At 31.8% G+C, this 22,134-nt stretch overlaps 2 protein-coding genes across 2 annotated transcripts in view; both read left to right on the top strand.

The window, feature by feature from the left end:
- Positions 943-17,882, top strand: LOC107607063 (leukotriene A-4 hydrolase homolog). The gene is given in 3 exon segments (XM_021107783.1): positions 943-990; positions 16,953-17,470; positions 17,472-17,882. Coding segments are annotated over 3 exon segments (909 nt in total). The 3' UTR covers positions 17,815-17,882.
- The window catches only part of LOC107608964, a gene marked incomplete in the record, with an annotated part of 11,386 nt that continues 10,485 nt past the window's right edge, over positions 21,234-22,134 (top strand). Inside the window, 2 exon segments of the mRNA XM_016310757.2 lie at positions 21,234-21,780; positions 22,051-22,127. Of these exon segments, the coding sequence (XP_016166243.1) occupies positions 21,733-21,780; positions 22,051-22,127 (125 nt within the window).

The following is a 22,134-nucleotide window of genomic DNA, read 5'->3' as shown; positions in this document are numbered from 1 at the left end:
TCACTGCACGAAAAACATCCCCACCAACTATATCCCAATAGAAATGAAAGAATTTTGCAGTAAAACCATCCTCACCTGGAGCACTTTGGGGATGAATGTTAAAATTTACTTGTTTAACTTCTTCCATTGAAACTGGCCAGATTAGTTTACGGTTCATAGCTGGTGTAACTTTAGCCTCAAACTCTTCAAAAGCGTGACTAGGATCAGTAGGGTTATTTGATGTGAAGATCTCCTGAAAATATCTTTCCGCCACTGTTGCTATGTCTCTATGAGATGTGGCAATTGCACCGTTATTTCCAACTAGTCTCCAAAGTTTGTTTCTTCGGTTCCTTGCTTGGAAATTTCGATGAAAGAATTTTGTGTTCCTATCACCAAGTTGTAACCATTTAATACGTGACTTATCCTTTCAAAAACTTTCCTCCCGGATGTGGGCAGCCTCTAACATTCGTTCAAGTTGATCTAGTTGATCCCCTCCTTGTACTCCTAAGCCTCGCAACTCCTCAATACTAGCATTCAGTTCCTGAATATGCTTTGCAGAGTTAGTACGATTTTCCTGTTGCCATTGAACCAAGCGGTGCCGACAAAGCTTCAATTTTTCAGCCAGTCTAAATATTGATGAATCTGTAACTTCAACATTCCAAATTTCTGCTATTAGCTGCCGAACCCCTTCCAAACCACACCAACGTTCCTAGAACTTGAACCTTCTTTTAGATTTTTCCAGTGGAGGATTTGAGTCTAACAATAATGGGGCGTGATCAGATCCATTCTCAGACAATCTAGTAACTACTGCGGCCGGATAGGAATTGAACCACACATCATCATCCATGAATCGATCTAAACGTTCTTGGATTAACTCTTCTTTTATTGGACCAAGTAAATGGTCTCCCAACCATACCCAAGTCTACCAAGCCATTTTCGTTAATAAACCCAGAAAAAGCAGCCATGGAAGTATTAGATTTGACTCCCCCGCCATCCTTCTCTTGGAGACTGGTGATAGCATTAAAATCTCCAAGGACAAGAAAACGATTATGCAGTTGAAGAAAAAATGATGATAATTTCCCAAATTGATAAGCCTGTGTCTGATCTGACGTACTTAAATGCACCCCTACAACTCCTCAAACTTCATTGTTAACTGGGTCTTTAATTCTGGCAGCAATGAAGAACCGATTGGACAGAATAACTTCAGTCTCCACCCCATCCTTCCATGCTAGAGCAAGCCCACCTGCAGTACCCTCCGGATTTACCAAAACCCAGTCCACAAAGTTGCATGTCCTTAACTTCCTCTCAACCTGACGAGGTTGATTTTTACATTTATCTTATATAGTATAAACTAAATATATGTGGGAGATTATTGCACGCCCAACGCCACTTTTATCATACTTACACCAAGTTACCTTAAATTATATAGTATACAACATACTTTTATATCTTTAACAATATCTAGAACAATATATAAAGGAAATAGGAAAGTTTGGTATCCAATTTTGCTTTCTCATCTTAACCCTATTAATAAAGAGTAATTGATATAACCTTTTATTTTGAAAAAGGTCAAAAGAGTAAATTACTAATTAAATTTTTTCACTCCTATTGCGATTACTTTTTTATTTCACGCATAACTTCCAATTACTTCATCTTCTTTCTTATTCTATTTTTTTCTTTCAGGTCTTTGTCTACTTTTATTATTCTTTTATCTCTCAGTATCTTTTTTTATTTATTAAATTATGTATGTATTACTTTTATTTTTTTTGTCTCCAAAAAATTGCAAGAAAAAATGACTCATAATTAAAAAAAACTCTTCTATTTTTATGAAAAATATAAAAAAAATGGTTATAACGTTTTAACATTTTGTGGAAGTACGAAAGATGTTTATTTATACTAGATTAAAGTACAGTGAAGGAAAGATTGAGAGTAGATGGAGTATATATTTTTTGCATTCATATGGTTTACATAGAAAATTAAGAATGAAGCGATTTTTAAGGGAAAAAAAGTACACTTTAGAAGGGATGAAGACAAGGAAAAAAAATAGTCTTAATTTATATAGTTTAGTACTTACTACGTACTCTGTGATATACTGTACTCTGACTTGCAATTCGGTCTCAACTTTTAACAAACATAAATAAAGAATTCATTATATGCATACATGCATTTTTAAAAAAATGATATTATGAATAATTTTTTATTCATAACATCTTTTATTTTGTTAGGTCACATTCTATTTTACATGATTCTTGATTCTATTATTTGACCATAAATTAGTCATTTTTTAGTTTTATTTTAAATCTTAGTTTAGAACGGTAATTCTGTTTTAATTTGTAATTTTTGTTTAATTTATTTTTAATCAAATTTGATTTATTTATTTATTCTAAAGTATTGCTATTATATTTTTAAAAAATTTTATATGTTGTTGATTTTTGTGATAGCTAAGATTATGGCACTAATGTTTGAAAATAAAAATGTAGCGAGGAGAAGGAAATAAGGAATTGTAGTAAAAAATCCAATATCAAGAATTAAGTTGTAATTTCAATTAAAGTTTTGTTTTTTCTAATGTCTTTTTTTCTTGCATAAATAACCGTTAAGAAAGCTATGGTTCACTAACATATATATACAAAAGACATGAGTAGAAGGTCAAGAGTACAAAATAACAACCTCTTAACTCAGCTTGCGAAGCTAAGGCTAGCCGGAGAATTTTTAGATACATATATACATAACCCAAAGTCTAAAATACATATATAAAGAGTATCCTTTGTTATTCTCAAGATGAACATAGTAATAGAGTTTTCTTTGACCTGTGACTATTATAGTAATTAACAATGTATTTATTATGCTTTGATTCCGGACACCTAATACCCTAGGTGCTAGTTGAATGATATTGGGTATAATTTAAATACTTGTAGAATTAATGATAAGTCAATAAGGAATCCGTCAACTCTTGGTAAAGAGTATGAGCTCTATGATTATAATGACTGAGATGAATAAAATCTTGGCCAAGGAGATTGAATGAATGAAGAAATGAGTTTCTTAAGTCATTCACAGTTCATTATAATAATGATAACAAGTTAGAGTTTGACAATTAAACCATACTCTAAGGGTTAACCAAGAACTGAAAAGATGGAAAGAATTATACTTTGTTCTTCTAAGGTTCTTAGTGAAAATATATTACTTCATACTATCGGGTTGTTGAGGAGTGTTGCTAGACGCCAACCTTGATTAGTAAATTTAGTATTACTAATATACTACCCACTTAGTATTCAACCTATGGGGTCACACACTAACAAGTGTTCTAATCTTTGTTATAGAATTATTTAATTATTATTTTGATTTGATCAAATAAATAATTGTATTAATTTAAATAGAATATTATTGTATTCTTTACTAGCACCAAGAATATAATAATATGATAATTGAGAATATTAAATGAGATCTGAGAATAATTAGTTATTCTATTTTTGAATTTGAATTATAAATTTGGATGAGATCCAAATCGATTATGTTTTAAATTGTTATGATATAATTCATAAAATTTGAAGGATTCAGATTTGGAATTTCAAGATATGATTTAAATTTGAATTGAAAATCAAATTTAAAATCAGTAACAAATCTCATACTATATATATGTATGCCAAGAGTAGAGTAAATGAGAGAGAATAACAAGAACTTTATTTTTTTACCTCTACACACATAAATGTATGTGAGCCTAATTCTTGGAGAAGAATTTTATGGTGTGCAAAAAGTTGCAAAGAGGTTTTCAGTTTAGATAAGATATTCATTGGTCAAAGTGTTGACAGCAAAGGTTGGTCTCGGTGTGGACACGCATAGCGCCTTCCTACCATTGAAGGAGAAAAAGATTTTTACTAGCATACTCAGGTATTTAGATCTGATCTACTATATATTTATTATTAGAACAAAGTTTAAGCACAAAATAGATCTTTAGAATTACTTTTTTTTCTTCTGCAGCATCTTATGAACACATGGTAATCCTTCACCACGTACATAAGATATAAGGTCTTGGGAATGCAGAGGCAATCCTAGAACGCCGACACTCAGATTATAAAGTTTAAAGAACTAAAGTAGAAACCATAAGTCAAGGTGGTGTTCTAGGGATTCCTAACTTAACCCAGTCTTAAGCCTAACTAAATCCCTAACTTCTCTGCCTTTCCTCCGTTCCTTCAATTTTGGTGAATTTACATAGACAAACAAACAGATAATGGCAAACACGGATAGAATACAAGTAATATAGATAGTAAGTATAACAATTGGCATATTAAAATCATTTAGGCAATCCCAATTAATGCACAAGCAAGCAATTCAAATAATATGCACATGATGTATGCCTGCCCTATGGCTGTTGATAACAACTGTCGGTTACATAGCTAGCCCCGACATGTCCTAGTAGCTAACCATGGACAATCCCTCTGTACGCGCATCCCCAAGCTCTAAAATAAACCATGGGACGGAACCCAAGCTGACATGGGAGAGACAACACCCCAAGCTCAATAATATTCCATGGGAAGAATCCCAAGCTGACATCGGAGAGACAACACCACAAGTTATAACAATATATAAAGGAAATATGAAAGTTTGGTATCTAATTTTTTCTTTCCCATCTTAACCCTATTAATAAAGAGTAACTGATATAACCTTTTATTTTGAAAAAGGTCAAAAAAGTAAATTACTAATTAACTTTTTTTCATTCCTATTGCGATTACTTTTCTATTTCACGCATAACTTCCAATCACTTCATCTTCTTTTTTATTCCATTCTCTTCTTTCAGGTCTTTGTCTACTTTTATTATTTTTTTATCTCTCTGTATCTTTTTTCATTTATTAAATTAATTATGTATTACTTTTATTTTTTTGTCTCCAAAAAATTGCTAGAAAAAATTACTCATAATTAACCATACCAAAAATTCTTCTATTTTTATGATAACTATAAAAAAAAGTGGTTATAACCTTTTAACAATTTGTGGTAGTACGAAAGATATTTATTTATACTAGATTAAGGCACACTCAAAAAAAGATTGAGAGTAGATGGAGTATATATTTTTTGCATTCATATGGTTTACATAGAAAATTAAGAATGAAGCTATTTTTAAGGAAAAAAAGTATACTTTAGAAGAAATGAAGACAAAAAAAATAGTCTTAATTTATATGGTTTAGTACTCACTACGTACTCTGTGATATACTGTACTCTGACTTGCAATTCGGTCTCAATTTTTAACAAACATAAATAAAGAATTCATTATATGCATACATGCATTTTTAAAAAAATGAATAATATTATTAAATTTATTATGAATAATAAATATTTTTTCTAAAGTATTGTTATTATATTTTTAAAAATTTTTATATGTTGTTGATTTTTGTGGTAGCTAGGATTATGGCACTAATGTTTGAAAATAAAAATGTACCGAGGAGAAGGAAAGAAGGAATTGTAGTAAAAAATCCAATATCAAGAATTAAGTTGTAATTTCAATCAAAGTTTTGTTTTTTCTAATGTCTTTTTTTCTTGCATAAATAACCGTTAAGAAAGCTATGGTTCACTAACATATATATATAAAAGACATGAGTAGAGGGTCAATGATGATAAGACTTTTTTGTGGTCTAGAATTCACAAATGAATTCTCGTTGCAAGTATAGTTTCTAAACCAACAATAGTCTTTTCATACAAAAATTTTGTTTGTCACAAGTAACAAACCCCTAAATTTATAAACCGAAGTATTGAACCTCGGGTCGTTCTCCCTAAGAATTGCAATAAAGTGTTCTTGTTATTGGTTATGAGTTATGTTTTGGGGTTTTTGAGATAGGAAACAAGAAATGTAAAATACAATGAAAATAAACTAACAACTACAAAAAGGTCTTGGCAAGGTTTGGTGGTCAAGGATCTCTATCCTAATCACTAACCACAACATGAGAATTGGCAAGGACCAACCCCACTAAGTTAACCCCTAACTAATAGTAGAGGAAAGTCAAGTGAGCTATGTCAATCCAAGTCCATAAGTCCTAGTTCTCCACCAAATCAATTAGTGAAATCTAGAGTTAATGGCTCCCAATCGTCAATCACTTGGACATTAGGAACTCAAGAGTTCCTAAGTTACCTTCCCAAGCCAAGAGCATAAAATTCTACTCTAAAATCCAACCAAGCATTTTATCAAATACTTGGAAGGCACAAAAGGAAAGCATAGTAAAATTACAAGGAAAGTAAATCTACACTACTGAATTGCAAGGAATTAAACAACAACAAATCAAATGAACAATAAAGGAACATGAATCATAAATTGTATTAAAGGAAAATAGAAGAAACAAAAGTGCATCAATATAAAAGTAGAGAATAACATGAATTAAATGTAAAACTAGAAAGAGAAAAGGTAGAAGAAGAAGAATTACAAAAGGAAAAGTAAATCAAAGCATGAAATTAAACTAGATCTAACCTACTCCTAATTCTAGAGAGAAGTGAGAGCTTCTCTCTCTAGAAACTAACTAAAAGCATAATAAAACTAAACTAATGACTAGATGTCCCATCCCTCTTCAATCCTTGGGTCAAATAGCATCAGAAATGAGTTGGATTAGGCCCACAAGGCTTTAGAATTCGCTGGCCACTAATTGCTTTAAGTGGATCATATGGCAGCAACGACGTGTGCGTGTACGCATCACCATACATATAGCAACTATGAAAAATCTTATATCGTTTCGAATCTCCAGATGTTAGCTTTCCAACACAACTGGAACCTTTGGACCTCTGTAGCTCAAGTTATGGTCGTTTAAGTGCGAAGAGGTCGGCTTGACAGCTTTTGCAATTCCTTCATTTCTTCATGAGTTCTCCATTTATACATGCTTTTTCTTCATTCCCTTGATCCAATCTTTGCCTCCTAAATCTGAAATCACTTAACAAACATATCAAGGCATCTAATGGAATCAAGGTGAATTAAATTTAGCTATTCTAAGTCCTAAAAAGCATGTGTTCACTCTTAAGCACAATTAAAGGAGAATTTACAAAACCATGTTATTTCATTGAATAAATGTGGGTAAAAGGTGATAAAATCCCTTAAATGAAGCATAAGATAGACCCTACAAATGGGGTTTATCAGTCAAGAGTACAAAATAACAAGCTCCTAACTCAGCCTGCGAAGCTAAGGCTAGCCGGAGAATTTTTAGATACATATATATGTAACTCAAAGTCCAAAATACATATATAAAACCTTAGTTCTCCATAAACCTCTAAGAGGTACAAAATAACACAAGTTGTTTGGAGAGTTATATATATATATATACTATACATCAAAATTGTAACACCTTACCACACAGAGTCTTATGCTTAAGTCATAAAATAGATATGGTGAGGTCTTATGACCTCTAAAAGTATAATTGTATATATTATAGTTTGAAAAAGTTCATAACTAGGAACCTTTGAAGAAAAGTCAAAACAAAAGCGGTAAAACGAAAAGCGCAACACTCACGAAGCGACAACGTAACGAAGTAGGATGAGAGTTTCAAGATATAGATAACAAGGCTCCTGACCCGGCTCGTGAAGCTAGAATCGGACAGAGCATATAAATATATTTACATATATACACAAGAATCCCAAAATGATCCAAAGCAGAAAAACGATGACCTGTTTCTCCGAGTCAACCTCTAAGAGAGACAAACTTAAAAAATACAAGGTGGAGAATCTACATACATATATAAATATAAACAAAATACATCCCTGATCCCCAAGAGGTCTTCGCTTCATCCGAGTCTCCAGAATACAGAGTGGTGCTTCTCAACCTGCATTTGAAAAACAACAATATTGTATGGGATGAGAACCGGGGGTTCTCAGTATGGTTAAGGTGCCATACATAAGATATAAGGTCCTGGAAATGCCAAAGGCAATCATAGAACGCCGATACTCAAATTATAAAGCTTAAAGAACTAAAGTAGAAACCATAAGTCAAGGTAGTTTTCTAGAGATTCCTAACTTAACCCAGTCTTAAGCCTAAGTAAATCCCTAACTTCTCTGCCTTTCCTCCGTTCCTCCAATTTCAGTGAATTTACAAAAACAAACAAACAGACAATGGCAAACATGGATAGAATACAAATAATACAGATATCAAGTATAGTAATTAGCATATTAAAATCATTTAGGAAATCTCAATTAATGCACAAGCAAGCAATTCAAACAATATGCACATGATGTATGCATGTCCTATGGCTGGTGATATCAACTGTCGGTTACATAACCAGCCCGATATGTCCTAGTAGCTAACCATGGATAGTCCCTCTGTATGTGCATCCCCAAGCTAAAAAATAAACCATGGGATATAACCCAAGCTGACATGGGGGAGACAACACCCCAAACTCAACAATGTCCATGGGAAGAATCCCAAGCTGACATGGAGAGACAACACCCTAAGCTCAATAATATTCCATCGGAAGATTCCCAAGTTGACATGGGAAAGGCAACACCCTAAGCTCAATAATATATGTATATGCATGCCCATGGGGGAACCCGGGGAGTTAGAGTGCCCAGTCACGTCTTGCGTATAGGGGGTCAACAAACGTCTCAATAATAATCAATTATATCTCATAAATATCATTTTTATGCTCAATAATATTTCATAACTCATCTCATCGTTCTCAATTAATTAACATCATCAATTATCTCATACATCATTCTCAATACTACATTACTCTCTTACTTGCCTCATATACCACTTTCATCATCTTTATCAAATCAAATACCATCTTCCCCAACCACCTGTTACCTTTTAAAAGTCTTTCCTCATCTCCAAGTTACCACCTTTCCTAACTTCATCATATTACTAGACATACCCCTAAAGTGTAGGGACTAAATTAAAAGAGTAAAAATAGAGGTTTAGAGGTTCAAAATCAAGCTTTAAAACACAAAATTTATGTTTGCTGAAACAGGAGTCAGGTGTACACGTGGGCCACGCATACGTGTGGGCGTGAAAATTTCCATGCTCGCGTACGCAAGATACCCAACCTGAATAGGTTGGTCGCGTCGCGCGATGGTGGTCGCGTACGCAACCCCTCAAAAACCACTGTTCGCATACGCAAGCACCCTGCTCACGTACGCAAGATGTCCAACCCGAATAGATTAGTCGCGTCACGTGCAGTGGTCACGTACGCAAGCCTTGCAGAAATGCTGAATGATGCAGAATTTCCATTTTTGCGCTTCGAACTTCCGACAACCATAACTTTTTCATTTTAAAATATTTTTCATTCGTTCTTCGAATGGCGTAAACTTCACGGACCCAATTTTCATATGAAATAAGTTTGACACAATTCGGGAGTCTAAAAATTGAGTTATGGCTAGCCAAAGTTTGACTAAAACTCAAATTTATACAAAATCCCTCAGCCTCTATTTTCATCAAAATTCAAACTCAAACCTCAACATTCTACATATATAATCAGCACCACAACATACCATATCATATTAACACAATATCACACCCTTTTATCAACATCCATACCTCATTTTCACAAAACCATAGTTATAAAAATCGAACTGGACCGGCCGATTCAACTAGAAAATTGGAGAATCAAACCCCTATCTGGTTCGGTTTGATGTTTTGACCATTTAAGGTAACAAACCGGTCAAACTCACTTGAACCGGTCAAAATTGGTGCGAATCACAGCTAAACCGGTCAAATTCATTTTGGACCGGTCAACTGCAGCTAATATGCAAAAATGCTGAAAGCTAAACTGGTCAAACTCGTTTTGGACCGGTCAACTGCAGCTAATATGCAAAAATGCTTAAAACAAGGTTCAACCTAGAACCTTAGCATTGCTTGCACAAAATTTCACCACTAGGCCAACTATCTTCCTACTACATAATGTGTTTATAATTATATATAATCTATATCTAGTGCAACTTACATTCCTATATAATTCTATATCTTCTTACTTTTAATATGTTTATATATTTGTTCATATAATATTATATATAATTTTTAAATCAAATTTAATTTATATCAAATATTAATTTTATATTTCAATAATAATATTGTATTTTTAATTTTATTATTAATATTTTTATTTTATTATAATTTTAAATATATATTTACATATTAAAATGTTAGTAAATATATGTATTTTAAATTTTAATTTTATGTTTTTTACTATTTTATATTTTTTATTTACGTACGACCGGTTCTATCAGTTCAACCAGTAACTTTTCAGTTGAACCAATAAACTAGTAAATCAGTAATTTGACCGGTTCAATCACCGGTTTAATTCTAACAATGATACACAAAACCACCATACATAAACTTCATAATTATACCAACAACCTTCAACATACCATCATATACACAGTCATTATTACCAACTTATCAATCATCATCAAACCATCATTCATCATTCTATTTCCATCATAATCAACAAACACCAACAAATGCTCAATCCACATCAATAAATATCATCAAAGGTACTAAACAATTAACATGCTCATGCATTCATTCCTATCCTATGGTCATCTAGCCTAGGTTTTTACAAGACATTATATATTAAATACGAGAAACCAAAATCATACCTTGGCCGATTTGCTCATATAACCCAAGGCAACATAATTAGGCAAAGTATCAAGCTTCACCACCAAATTCAACAATCCAATGACCCAAATCAAGTTTCCATCTCCTCAATGGTGCTCCAAAAACACAATTACACACTACCTATACGCATTACCACATCCATATACCAATTTTCAATGTCTAACACATAATAATCTAAGAATCCACAAGGTTTAGAGAAACCTTACCATACCCATGCCTCAAATGAGCAAAATCCGCTAATCCATCGAGTTTAATTTGAGCTTAAACACCAAGATATCAAGTTTCAACAACCCAACTTCAAGGATTTCAAAAATTAAGGGGAAAAAGAAATCTGAGATGAAACTGAGGTTCCTTACCAAAATTAGTCACTGGCCTTTGTAGAGCTCGATGTCGCGGACACGTGGCCGCAAACGATGCGGCGATCAGAGCTCGGAGTAACAAGATATGGTGATTTGAAGTAGAACAAGGATTTGAGCTCTCTTCCCCCTTTCCAAAATGTTTCCCAGCGTGAATGAGGAAAGGGAGAGGGAAGGATGTGTTTGATTAAGTGTGGCTGGGTTGGATTGGGCCTTGGGCTCAATACAGGTCCGGTTCAACCAGTTTGACCCATTCGGCCCAATTTTGGGCCAAATCCTTTAAAATTACTGTCAAAATTTATGTTTTAATTAATTCTACCTCATTAAATTATAAAATTTTATTTTTTAATTTTTTATTAATAATTAATTTATTAGCTAATTATTTACTAATTTTGTGGATTTTACAACTTACATTTCATCTCTTTAATTTTTATTTAATTATTTTTAATATTATTTATTTATTTATTCGAGAATTTTCTTCAAAAACTATCAATTTAGTTTTCAAATTATGTTATAATTTTGTCTTTTACATTTTTTTCAATTCTATCTTATTCAAGAGGAATAACCCAATAATTTAATATAAATTGATAAATTATTTTACTTTATTAACTAAAATTATGATGTGATCGTTATTATTTCTCCATTCAACTAATTATAATAATACAAAAAGTTTTTATTTTTTTTGAAATTTTAGAATATGAATGTAATGATCTTTGAATTACATGACTTAGGTAATCCTAAGATGATTTTTTAAAAGCATTTCGATTGGAACTAAAAAAAATATTGTAAAAATATTGCATAACTAATAGAAAATATATTGATCATATATATTCTAATTTAAATAGCCAAAATAAAATAAAATAAGTAACAAAAAAAAGATATAAAATTTCACCTTTTATTTTGTGGTATAAAAATAATATATAATAATATAATAAACCGTAATGTCTTGATAAAAAAAAAACATGAAATTTTTAAGATAAAATAAAAGGATGTGATATTTTATGCATTAAATAATTTAAAAAAAATACTTATTATAGAGGAAGTTAAAAATATTTTTACCTAAAAAAATTATTTAATAAAATTAAGAGAGTGAGAGAGAGAGGGTGTTTAAATTTTTTAATTAATAAAAAGAATCACCACCATCAACCTATTAAATTTGAGTAATATCAAGTGAGAATTAAGATACAAACCCGAATGATAAATTCAAAAGTTTTCTATCTTTCTTTATATAGTATTTTACTTTAAGTAATTATTTTTTATGAATAGTACGTATTTAAATGACAAATAAAATAGTAAAACGATTCGCATTAGTTATAAAAACTAGTGTCATCTTTATAGTACGATCGCATTATTTCAAAACATACCAAATGAAATAATAAAGTATAGTTTAATTAATGTGCACAATAAGGCAAACGTGAAACTTATATAATAGTAGTCAAATATAAAAAGTAATGAGAACCATATGTTTTAAGGTATTATATTAAATTGTAACTTAAATTTATAATTATTAGTTAAAAACTTACAATAATATACTATTTTTATTATATTAGTTAAAATTAATATATTTTTATATTAGTTTTTAAAGATTACCAACATTAAATTTTGATAATTTGAACAAAATTTTTTAATGCTTTATGTCTTAAATTTTTTATTAATAGAACAATAAAATTACTTAACACGCACGTCAATAAAAGACTATTATTTTTATACATCTAGATATTTAAAAGAGGCAAAAACGAATAATAACACTTTAACAACTCATAAAAATGAACATAATGGATGGTTATAGATCAAAGTGATAGATCAGATTAAAAATTGTAACAATTATACTTGGTGATAATTAATTACAATCGGGTGAAGAAAAGGTGGAAGGAGAAAAAAAAAGAGAAAGGAGAACAAGGCAATATAACAGTTGCGCTGAGACAATGAGAGATATGTGTATAGAGAATAATAGTAAGAGAAATAATAGTGTGTGATACAATGAAGGAATATAATAAAAATATAAATTAATAATTTGGAAAAAAGTAATAAAATTAAAGATAATTTAATAAATTGAATATAAAATTTAGAATTATTCATGAAGATAAAGAATGTTTTGAATATAATGTTTTATCTTTGCTTCATAGCTCAAATGACATAGTCTTTAACACGCGCATGCAGTGTCAAACGCCTTCGGAATTTCATTTTTACGGGTGCTCAGCACCATAATTTCAAGTAGGACGCCAAGTTCCAAGTAGGGCACCAACCATATATGATAAAGAGAGCATCCAGCGTCCAAGTATATATATGTATGTGGGGCGCCTAGTGCCTATAGTAGTTCTCAATGTGCGGGCGTCCGACTCCCAATTTTTTTATTTCTAGAGAACTTCTAAAGTCACATGAACACAGTTTCATATATCAAGTAAATCAATCATCAACCAAGTATCAAAACACATTCAATTCTTAATTAAGTTACCGAAACTTACTTCTCAGTGTTAGCTCACAAAAATCGATTCTTCCCCAATAATTTGTAGCTCATGTTCTTTCTATATTTAGTCAAAACAATGCTTAAACCACGATATACATAATAACCGAATCTCAATCTTCATCGTAAATTCGAGAAGAAATTTCTCACTTTGACGAATCTAATATGATTGTAAAAAGGAGAAAGAGACGAACAGTTTAATCAGTTAAAATTTTTGTTGAAATTTTTTAAATGGAAGGATCTAACCTCAAAAACTTACTGACTATGGAGCTTCAGTTTTTCTGTCTCGTCTTCTTTTTTCAAGTTACGTTTGAAAAAGAAAAAGAAAACAGAAAATACTTTTGAACAGTATTATTAAAATCGGACCGGATCGGTCAATTCAACAAAAAAAACTGGCCCCTCTAAAAAAGAAAAACTATTCACAGTCACCAAGCTATGATGATTTTTGTTAATATGTATGCAAATTATAATATATATATATACATACCTCTATTTGTGTTTTCTTTATTTGATTTGTATGTGTATGTTTCAAAGAGACTCTCTCTTGACGGAGGAGTGATGAGGGTTGTTCCACCGGTGGGAGATTTAGAGTTGAGGAAGGTACAGAGTTAGAATAGGTCTAGGATCCTTTAGTTAGATTATCGATATTATCAGTTTAGAATAAATTTTAAGATTAATCTAAGTGTGGAAGTTCTAGGAATGCCTTTGGTTTTCATGGGACCTTTTATATTAAATATGTGGACACCTTTACTATGCTGAGAACTCCCGATTCTCATTTCATACATATTTTTGTTATTTTTCAAATGCAAGTCGAGAGGCACCTTGTTGAACGTTTGGAGATCCTCCTTACAAGCGAAGAATTGTCTTTTGGGCTGTTATATTTTATTTTAGGCTATGTATATATGTATATAGAATCTCCACATGTATATTTTGTATTTTGCCTTCTTTGAGATTGCTTTTGGAGAAGCATGTGTTTTATTTATGTTTTGGGATAACTTTGGATTATATATATATATATATACTCTGGCCGGCTTTAGCTTCGCAGGTCGAGTTTGGAACTTGATATCTGTATTTTTGGAACTCTAATCTCTATACATATGTGTTATCTTCCCTTACGCATATCTTTGTGAGTGTAATACGACTTCCCGTTTTCGCTTTTGTTTAGCTTATTTTTCAAGACTCCTAGATATGAATTCTTTCAACTATATTTATGTACGTATTTTACTTTTAGATGTTGTAATACCTCGTAACTCTGCTTTACGACTTAAGCGTAAGGTTTTGTGTGGTAGGGTGTTACACTCATTCCTTTGTTTTTTGGCTTCACAATGACTCCTATGTTGTCTGCTTTCATCCATGCCTCCAACTCTTTAGATCAGACTTCTCCTTTCTCTTCATCCATAGCTGCCTTTTCGCAATTATTCTCCTCATGCCCTATCAAACCGCATAATAACAAAAATTAGAAAATTTTTCATATCTGAAATCTATCTACATGAAATCATCCTCTTTGCTCCCTATATTCTCCTATTTTAGCTGTGGATTTTTTTATATTGAGGTTGATTGTTGCTTTCAGGAAACTTGATCTCTAGCATTTTCATATATCTCACAACTTTTGACTTCACCAATGACAGAAGCTACCTTTATCCCCAGTTTGGTGGTTTTGCAGTATTCTGGTAGGTTCTAAAGTTGTATCTTGATCTCCGCTTTTTCGAGTCCTTTATCAATAGGGTCATCATTTATATCCCATTATTTGACTAGCAGCCATGAATTTCTGAATTACCATGGACTCCCTTCAATACTTTGTTCAGATATGCTTCTTTGTGGAAAAAAACCTGATAAATCTTTGGCTTTAGTTTCATTATTCTAGATCTATCTGGGTTCTTCCATATGTTTTGCATTGTTTTTGTCTGTTAATAGTTTTTCAAGCAGGCTATTTTTACATCCTTGTACTCCTTCTTGAACATCTTCATTATCATATATAATCAGAGGTTCCTCATCTCCATCCGAGGCTACGTTTGGCTTGTTTCTATCTATATTGGAGTTTTACATGTGGTTGTGTTTGAATGGAACAGGATATCACCGAGGTATTGCTGCACTTGGCGTGGTGTGACTCGATGTGAGTACGGACAGTGGCGGAGTTTAGTTTAGACAAGGGGGCCATGACCCCAAACTTTTTATAAAAAATTTAGTAGTACTTTTTTAAAAGATAAAAAATAATTCAATTGACTTAAATACTTTACTATGACTTAAAGTATCTAATAAGTTCAATAAACAACACTCTCTCTATCTTTAAGTTCAAATATAAAAAATTAGATATTTTTTATTTATTTAATTTAATATTATTTTATATTTTACTATTTATTTAATTTAATTTTTTATATGATAAAAAATAATAGAATATTCAATAAGTATTAATATTATTGTATTTGTATAAATTGATAAAAAAATTCAATAAATATTATAAATTTTAATATTTGTCCTTCTAACTTCTTCTTTACATATTTTACAGGATATATATTCAAATTTTTATATAAAATAATAATAAAAAAATCAAAGAATTGATATATTTTTTAAGAGAAAGGCTAATATTTAAGAAGGAGAACATATAACTTTTACAATATTAACACCTGTAGATAGTTCTTCTACTTTAATGAATCACGAAGAAAGTGAGATATCACCTTCAAAAGTTCAAAAAGTTACATCTGATGACTTTAACCTTAACTTTTTGGAACGAGATCTTGAAAAACGACTTTAAATTTGGCAATATCACCCAAACCAGAGAGATGAGATTAGACGAGCTTATCTTGAATGTGGTCCATATAAAAAATATTTTGACAATTATTTTCTATCTAACCCCCAAAATTTTATTTCAAGTTCCGCTACTGAGTACGGACATGGGCACTACACTTCTTCTACCTAGCAGAACGTGGGAGAGAGAGGAGAGAGGAATTTTTAAACAAAATATTTTCTAAATAAATGTTAGAGAAAGTTTAGGAGCCAATAATTTTTATATTTTATGGTTAGTATTTAACTATCAAAAAAAAATGAATAATTTCTTATTATTTGATGTAATTTTACACAATTAAAAACATTATTAATAATCAATTAATGATTACAAAGTACAAAAATTACTAACCCTAACACTTCTTTAAACCTTATTGGATGCATGCAAATATGCAATAGCTTCTATTTCTGTCGTTCTCAAAGTTTATTGGGTATTCTATTCTGGCTATGAAGTATGCTGAAAATGTTAAGTTCGGTGGGCGCCTTAGTTAATTAATTCACTAAGCTTAGCATAGAAGGTACCTTGTCCAAAAATGATAGTGCAATGATTAAATATTTGAAATTAAGCCAATGTCAAATAGCGTACAAGAAAAAGTTTATCTACCTTACATTGTCGGATTTCAATTTTTTTTTTCAAATTAAAACTACTACTTACACTTCACTCCCCAAGACTGTATTTAGAAAATAACGATAGAATAAATGACCATTTGTACTCATGAGAGATGAAAATGCTGATATTTATACCCATGATAGCCTGAAACTAAAGTTATACTCATGATAGATGCCCTTCGTGTGACAAAAGTGTCCTGACTTGAATCTGAACTTGGTTCGTGAGAATCCGATCCTAGGTGGCACTCCATCCCTTATCTTCAACCCCTCTCTCTCTCACTCACACGCTCTCTCTCTCTCTCTCCAAACGCCTCCACACTCTTCACTCTCCAAACCTCACTCTGGCCCCTTCTTCCTCAACGCTCGCTCCCTCACCATCCACTATGCCCTTTACGCTGATGAAGCCATCATCTTCTCCCTCTCCACCACCTCTGATCCCATCAAGGACACCCTCCTCACTCTCATGCTTTCCAACCACTCTTCCTTCATCCTCACCTTCTCCACCTTCCCTTCCTCTTCAGCACTCTAACGGCTCTTTCCTCCACAAATCTGCAACAAAATCCACCCTTACGTCTACACTCAGTGCCAAGCCATCCATGCGCGCTCTATCTTTCCCTCCCACAACATTTCTGCCCGAACGATTTGTTACTCTGCCATCCTCAACATCCCTTCTGAGCTCTCCGCAGTCATGGCTGCAAATTGCGTGATGACAACGCCCTCCACGTGACGACAACGCCGCTACGCTTGCCTCATTAAACTTGAAGTGGTGCAGCCAAGACCGCGTGGTGGAGGAGTTTGTGATGGAGCAGCCGGTGCCTCGTTATCTCTTTGCCTTCGCGGTTGGGACCTAGACTAGGGTTTATGCGGAGGAGGGTTCGACGGTGCTGGACTCAACAGCGAAAGAGTTCGAGGGAAGAGAGGATATGAGTGGGGAAGGAGAGAAGCTCTTCGGAAAATACGACTAGGAAATGTTTGATCTTTTGGGGCTGTCACCGAGTTTTTCTTACGGCAGAATGGAGAATCCAAAGATGGTTGTCACAGGATTTTGGAGGTGAACCAGTGAGGAGCAAGATTCGAGCTTTACCTCTCACGAAATTAGGGTATTCAGGGCTTTGCTGGAGCCATTGTTGATCCTAATCGGAGATCTTGGGGCTTAGGGAGAAGGCGGCGGTGGCGTTGGGACCGAAAGGGGTGTCGTTGTCATCGGGGTCAGAGTCGGAGCGAATCTCAACGAGAATGCGGTTGGTCTCCTCGATGAGGCTCTGGTTGACGGCATCAGCGTCAGAGGAGGAGAGGTTGATGCCGATGGTGCCGCGAAGGACAAGGATGGTGACGAAACCGTAGAGGATGGTGATCTTGATGTTGTTGAAGGTCTTCTGGATCTGGCGGTCACGGGGATTTGGAATACCCTAAGATGGACAACTAAGATATGGATTTGGTGGTTTGGAGTGCCACCTAGGATCGGATCAGTGACGGAGCTTGAAATACAATTTTGGGGGCCAGATAGAAGATAATTGTCAAGATGCTTTTGATATGGACCCCATTTAAGATAAATTCGTCTAACCTCATCTCTTTGATTTGGGTGATATTGCCAAATTTAAAGCCGTTTTTCAGCGTCTCGTTCTAAAGAATTAAGATCAAACTCATCAGATGCAACTCTTTGAACTTTTGAAGGTTGTATCTCACGTACTTCGTGATTCATTAAAGTAGAAAAACTATCTACAGGTGTTGATATTGTAAAAAGTATATGTTCTCCTTCTTGAATATTAGCCTTCCTCTTAAAAATGGATCAATTCTTTGATTTTTCATGATTATTTTATATAAAAATTTGAATATATATCCTGTAAAATATGTAAAAAAAAAATTAGAAGGATAAATATTAAAATTTATAATATTTATTGAATTTTTTTATTAATTTATACAAATACAATAATATCAATACTTATTGAATATTCTAATTTTTTTATCATATAAAAAATTAAATTAAATAAATAGTAAAATATAAAATAATATTAAATTACATAAATAAAAAATACCTAATTTTTTATATTTGAACTCAAAGGTAGAAGGAGTGCTGCTTATTGAATAGAGAGTTGCGAAATGCGAATACACTCAGTTCAGTCCAAATCCATCAAGGTTTGAACGTTTAAAACTAAAAACTATTGTGCAATAAAAGCAAGAGATGAAGATTGAACTTTGATATTTTAAGTCATAATAAAGTATTTGAACAAACTGAACTATTTTTTATTTTCTAAAGAAGTATTACTAATTTTTTTAACAAAAGTTTGGGGGCCATGGCCCCCCTTATCTGAACTAAGTTCCGCCCCTGGATCGGATTCTCATAAACCAAGCTCATATCCAAGTCAGAGCACTTTTGTCACACGAAAAACATCTATCATGGATATAACTTTAATTTCAGACTATCATTAATATAAATATCAGTGTTTTCATCTCTTATAGATACAAATGGTGATTTATTCCCTAACCATATATCTTCATCTTCTTTTGAATAGATGAATCACATGGTCACCGCCTAAAGTCCTAACTAAAGTTTCAATATTTGAATGTTAGAGCAAGTATATATATCGCTCAAATTTATGCGTCAGTCAAATTAATTAACGTATATTAGATGAATTTCATATTTCTTATAACATTTCAATAAATATATCTTATACTATGTAATCTATACTAATATACATTAGTTAATTTGAAAATTTGATCTGATATAAAGAATACTTTGAAGAATAATTTGATTCACTCATAAAATGAATTTGAACTTTTACTAAAATTGTTACGTTAGTTGTGCAGACATAAAATATAAGAAGCCAAGAACAAAGAAAAAGCTATCGTAGGCGTCAAAAGTGTGACCCACCATGTGATTGTGGCATTAGTTGGGACCCTTTAAAACTTTGGCTTTTGTATTTCTCATATCATAAGCTTGGAATTATAGTTATTTATTATGTTTTTTATATATTAAGATAAGGACCATAAAGGTGTCCCCACTTGTAACGTTCGAGTTTCCGATGCAATTAAATTAAAATTTAAATGTACCATTCATTCCCTTTCACAGTTTCACTGGTTACAACTAACAAGTATTATATGATAAGCTTATTATTATTAAAGAATAATCCTCTAAATTGATTTCCAATACTTTTTTTACATAGATTAGTTTTTAATTAGATAGTTTTCAATTTCTTTTAATATAAGATGAATTAGTTACAATAAAATGAAAAGGAGAAATTATTCTCTTAATACTTTTTAAAAAAAGATATATATTAGTTTTTGATCTTTTTTAAAAATAACATTTTTATAAATTAAGTTGTTTGATATTTTAAGATATGGGAGACTAATTTTTTATTTTATTTATAAATCAGTAAATGTGTACGTAACTCCTAGTCTCCTATTGAGCTAAAACATACGACCTCGTAGTAACCAATGTCTTTGTTTAGCCGTTTAGATTTTAGAACAAATAAAACTTCAAATAAAATAATGTCTTCTTAAACCGACCATAAGTAATTAGCAGCGTATAAAATGAAATCAAATTATTAAGGATTTTGGCACGCTCCTTTGAGAATCTGGCAACTTGCCAAAATAAATAAACAGAAATATTTAATAACCAAAAGAAAATCAACTAATAATAACTATAATTTATCTTATTTAATAAATATTAAATAAGATAAGGATTTGTTAAAAATTAAAATTTTCAATATAAAATTTGTTCGAATTAATTTAAGCGATTACTTGTAAAGTACGTAAATATCTTGTAAAAATAAAGATTATATCAAAATCTAATTGTATATTACCATATTAGTTCTAGTTGACCACTAATGACCTGAAGACTATTTTACGCATGAATTGGAATATGGAAATGTATTTTTGCTACCAATGAGTTTCATTAAATATTAAAACTTGTTTTATTTAGAAATTATTTTGTTCATTTAAAATACATTATAAAAAGTCAAATTTGATTGATATGTAAGTTATTACTGTTTAAAACCTCGATCAAATTATACTTTGAAAATAAGATCTAATTGAGGTGACACAACTCTTTACTTTGTTAGTATATATTTAATATTTATTGCACAATTAAAACTAAACAAGATAAAATATGCTTAAAATTTGAATTAAAATTCTCTTAAAAAATATTACACCAAATAAAACAAACTCAATAAAATAACTTAATTAAATCTAATTAATTTTTTAGAGATTCAGCTAAATCTCATTGCCAAAGTAGAATGTAGAATATTTTTAAAATTTTAAGCAATTACTAATTAAAATTAGAGAAACTCTCGGGTCAATAATTTTTAATATTTTTGGCCTTTGTTTATTTAGCGTAAATACTAATTATTTTTAATAAATAAATTTTATTAATTTATTAATTTATGTGTATAAATTTTGAAAAATGTGAGTACAAATTATATTAGTTGAAAATTGAAAAGAAGCAATGAAAGAGTAAGAAACAAGTAGCAGAGAGCAGCGTAGTGGCTTTTTGAGTGTCTTATTCTCTCTCTTCATGTTCTGAGTAAGCGAGTGAGTGAAATCTGTGAAAGCAAAAAGCTTTTTTAAGTAAGCATCCCCCTTTTTTCATCTTTTAGTTTTGCTCTTCTCCCTCAAATCTCGCACCCCATTTAGGTTTTTCTTCTTCTTTTTTTTTTTTGTTCTTTTTCTTTTTTTTTGCTACCTTCCCTAAGCTGATTCACATTCCTGTTTGGTACACCCATCTTCTTTTTCTTCTTGTTCTTCACTCAAACAAAACCTTAACCTTCTTTGTCACACATGTCAGAGTTCTCTGTTCTCTGTCATCACTTGTTATACTAGTAGCATTCATTTGGTTGGGTAAAAAAAGTTCAATTTTTTATTTTCTTCTGGGTAAGGTCTCACCCTTTTGGCTTCCAATTTTTGATGTTGCATTTGCATTGAGGCGTTTTTGGTTGCCGAGATTTTTGGGTGTTACCCTGTTTCTGCAGGTGAAGATGTTCACTGAAGGACTTGATAAAAATGCACTTAGATGGGTTAGAGAGGTAGCTTCCATTCTCGAAATTTTAACTCTTTCTTTTTGTTGTTCTTGTTTTCTTCGTTTATGAGTGTACACAAACATGGGTGTTTCTCCCAATTTACCTCGATGTAAAGTTCTGATTTTTTTGTAGAATGTTGGTGATTAGAATTTAGAAGTTTTATTTTTTATTTAGAAGAAAGTTTTATGAATCGGCAACACTTTACATCAAATTAGTATTTGTGAAGTTCTGATTTTCTTTTATATTTTCTGTTTGGGTTATTTTGTTGGTAATTAGAAGGATATTCCAATCTCCAGCACCACATTAAGATCTCGAAATGATCCCATCAGTGTAGTGAAGGGTGGTAGTGGTAGGTGGTAG

Source organism: Arachis ipaensis, chromosome B07, assembly GCF_000816755.2.
Source record: "Arachis ipaensis cultivar K30076 chromosome B07, Araip1.1, whole genome shotgun sequence".
NCBI lineage: Eukaryota > Viridiplantae > Streptophyta > Magnoliopsida > Fabales > Fabaceae > Arachis > Arachis ipaensis.
This window is presented reverse-complemented; position numbering and strand designations above follow the sequence as displayed.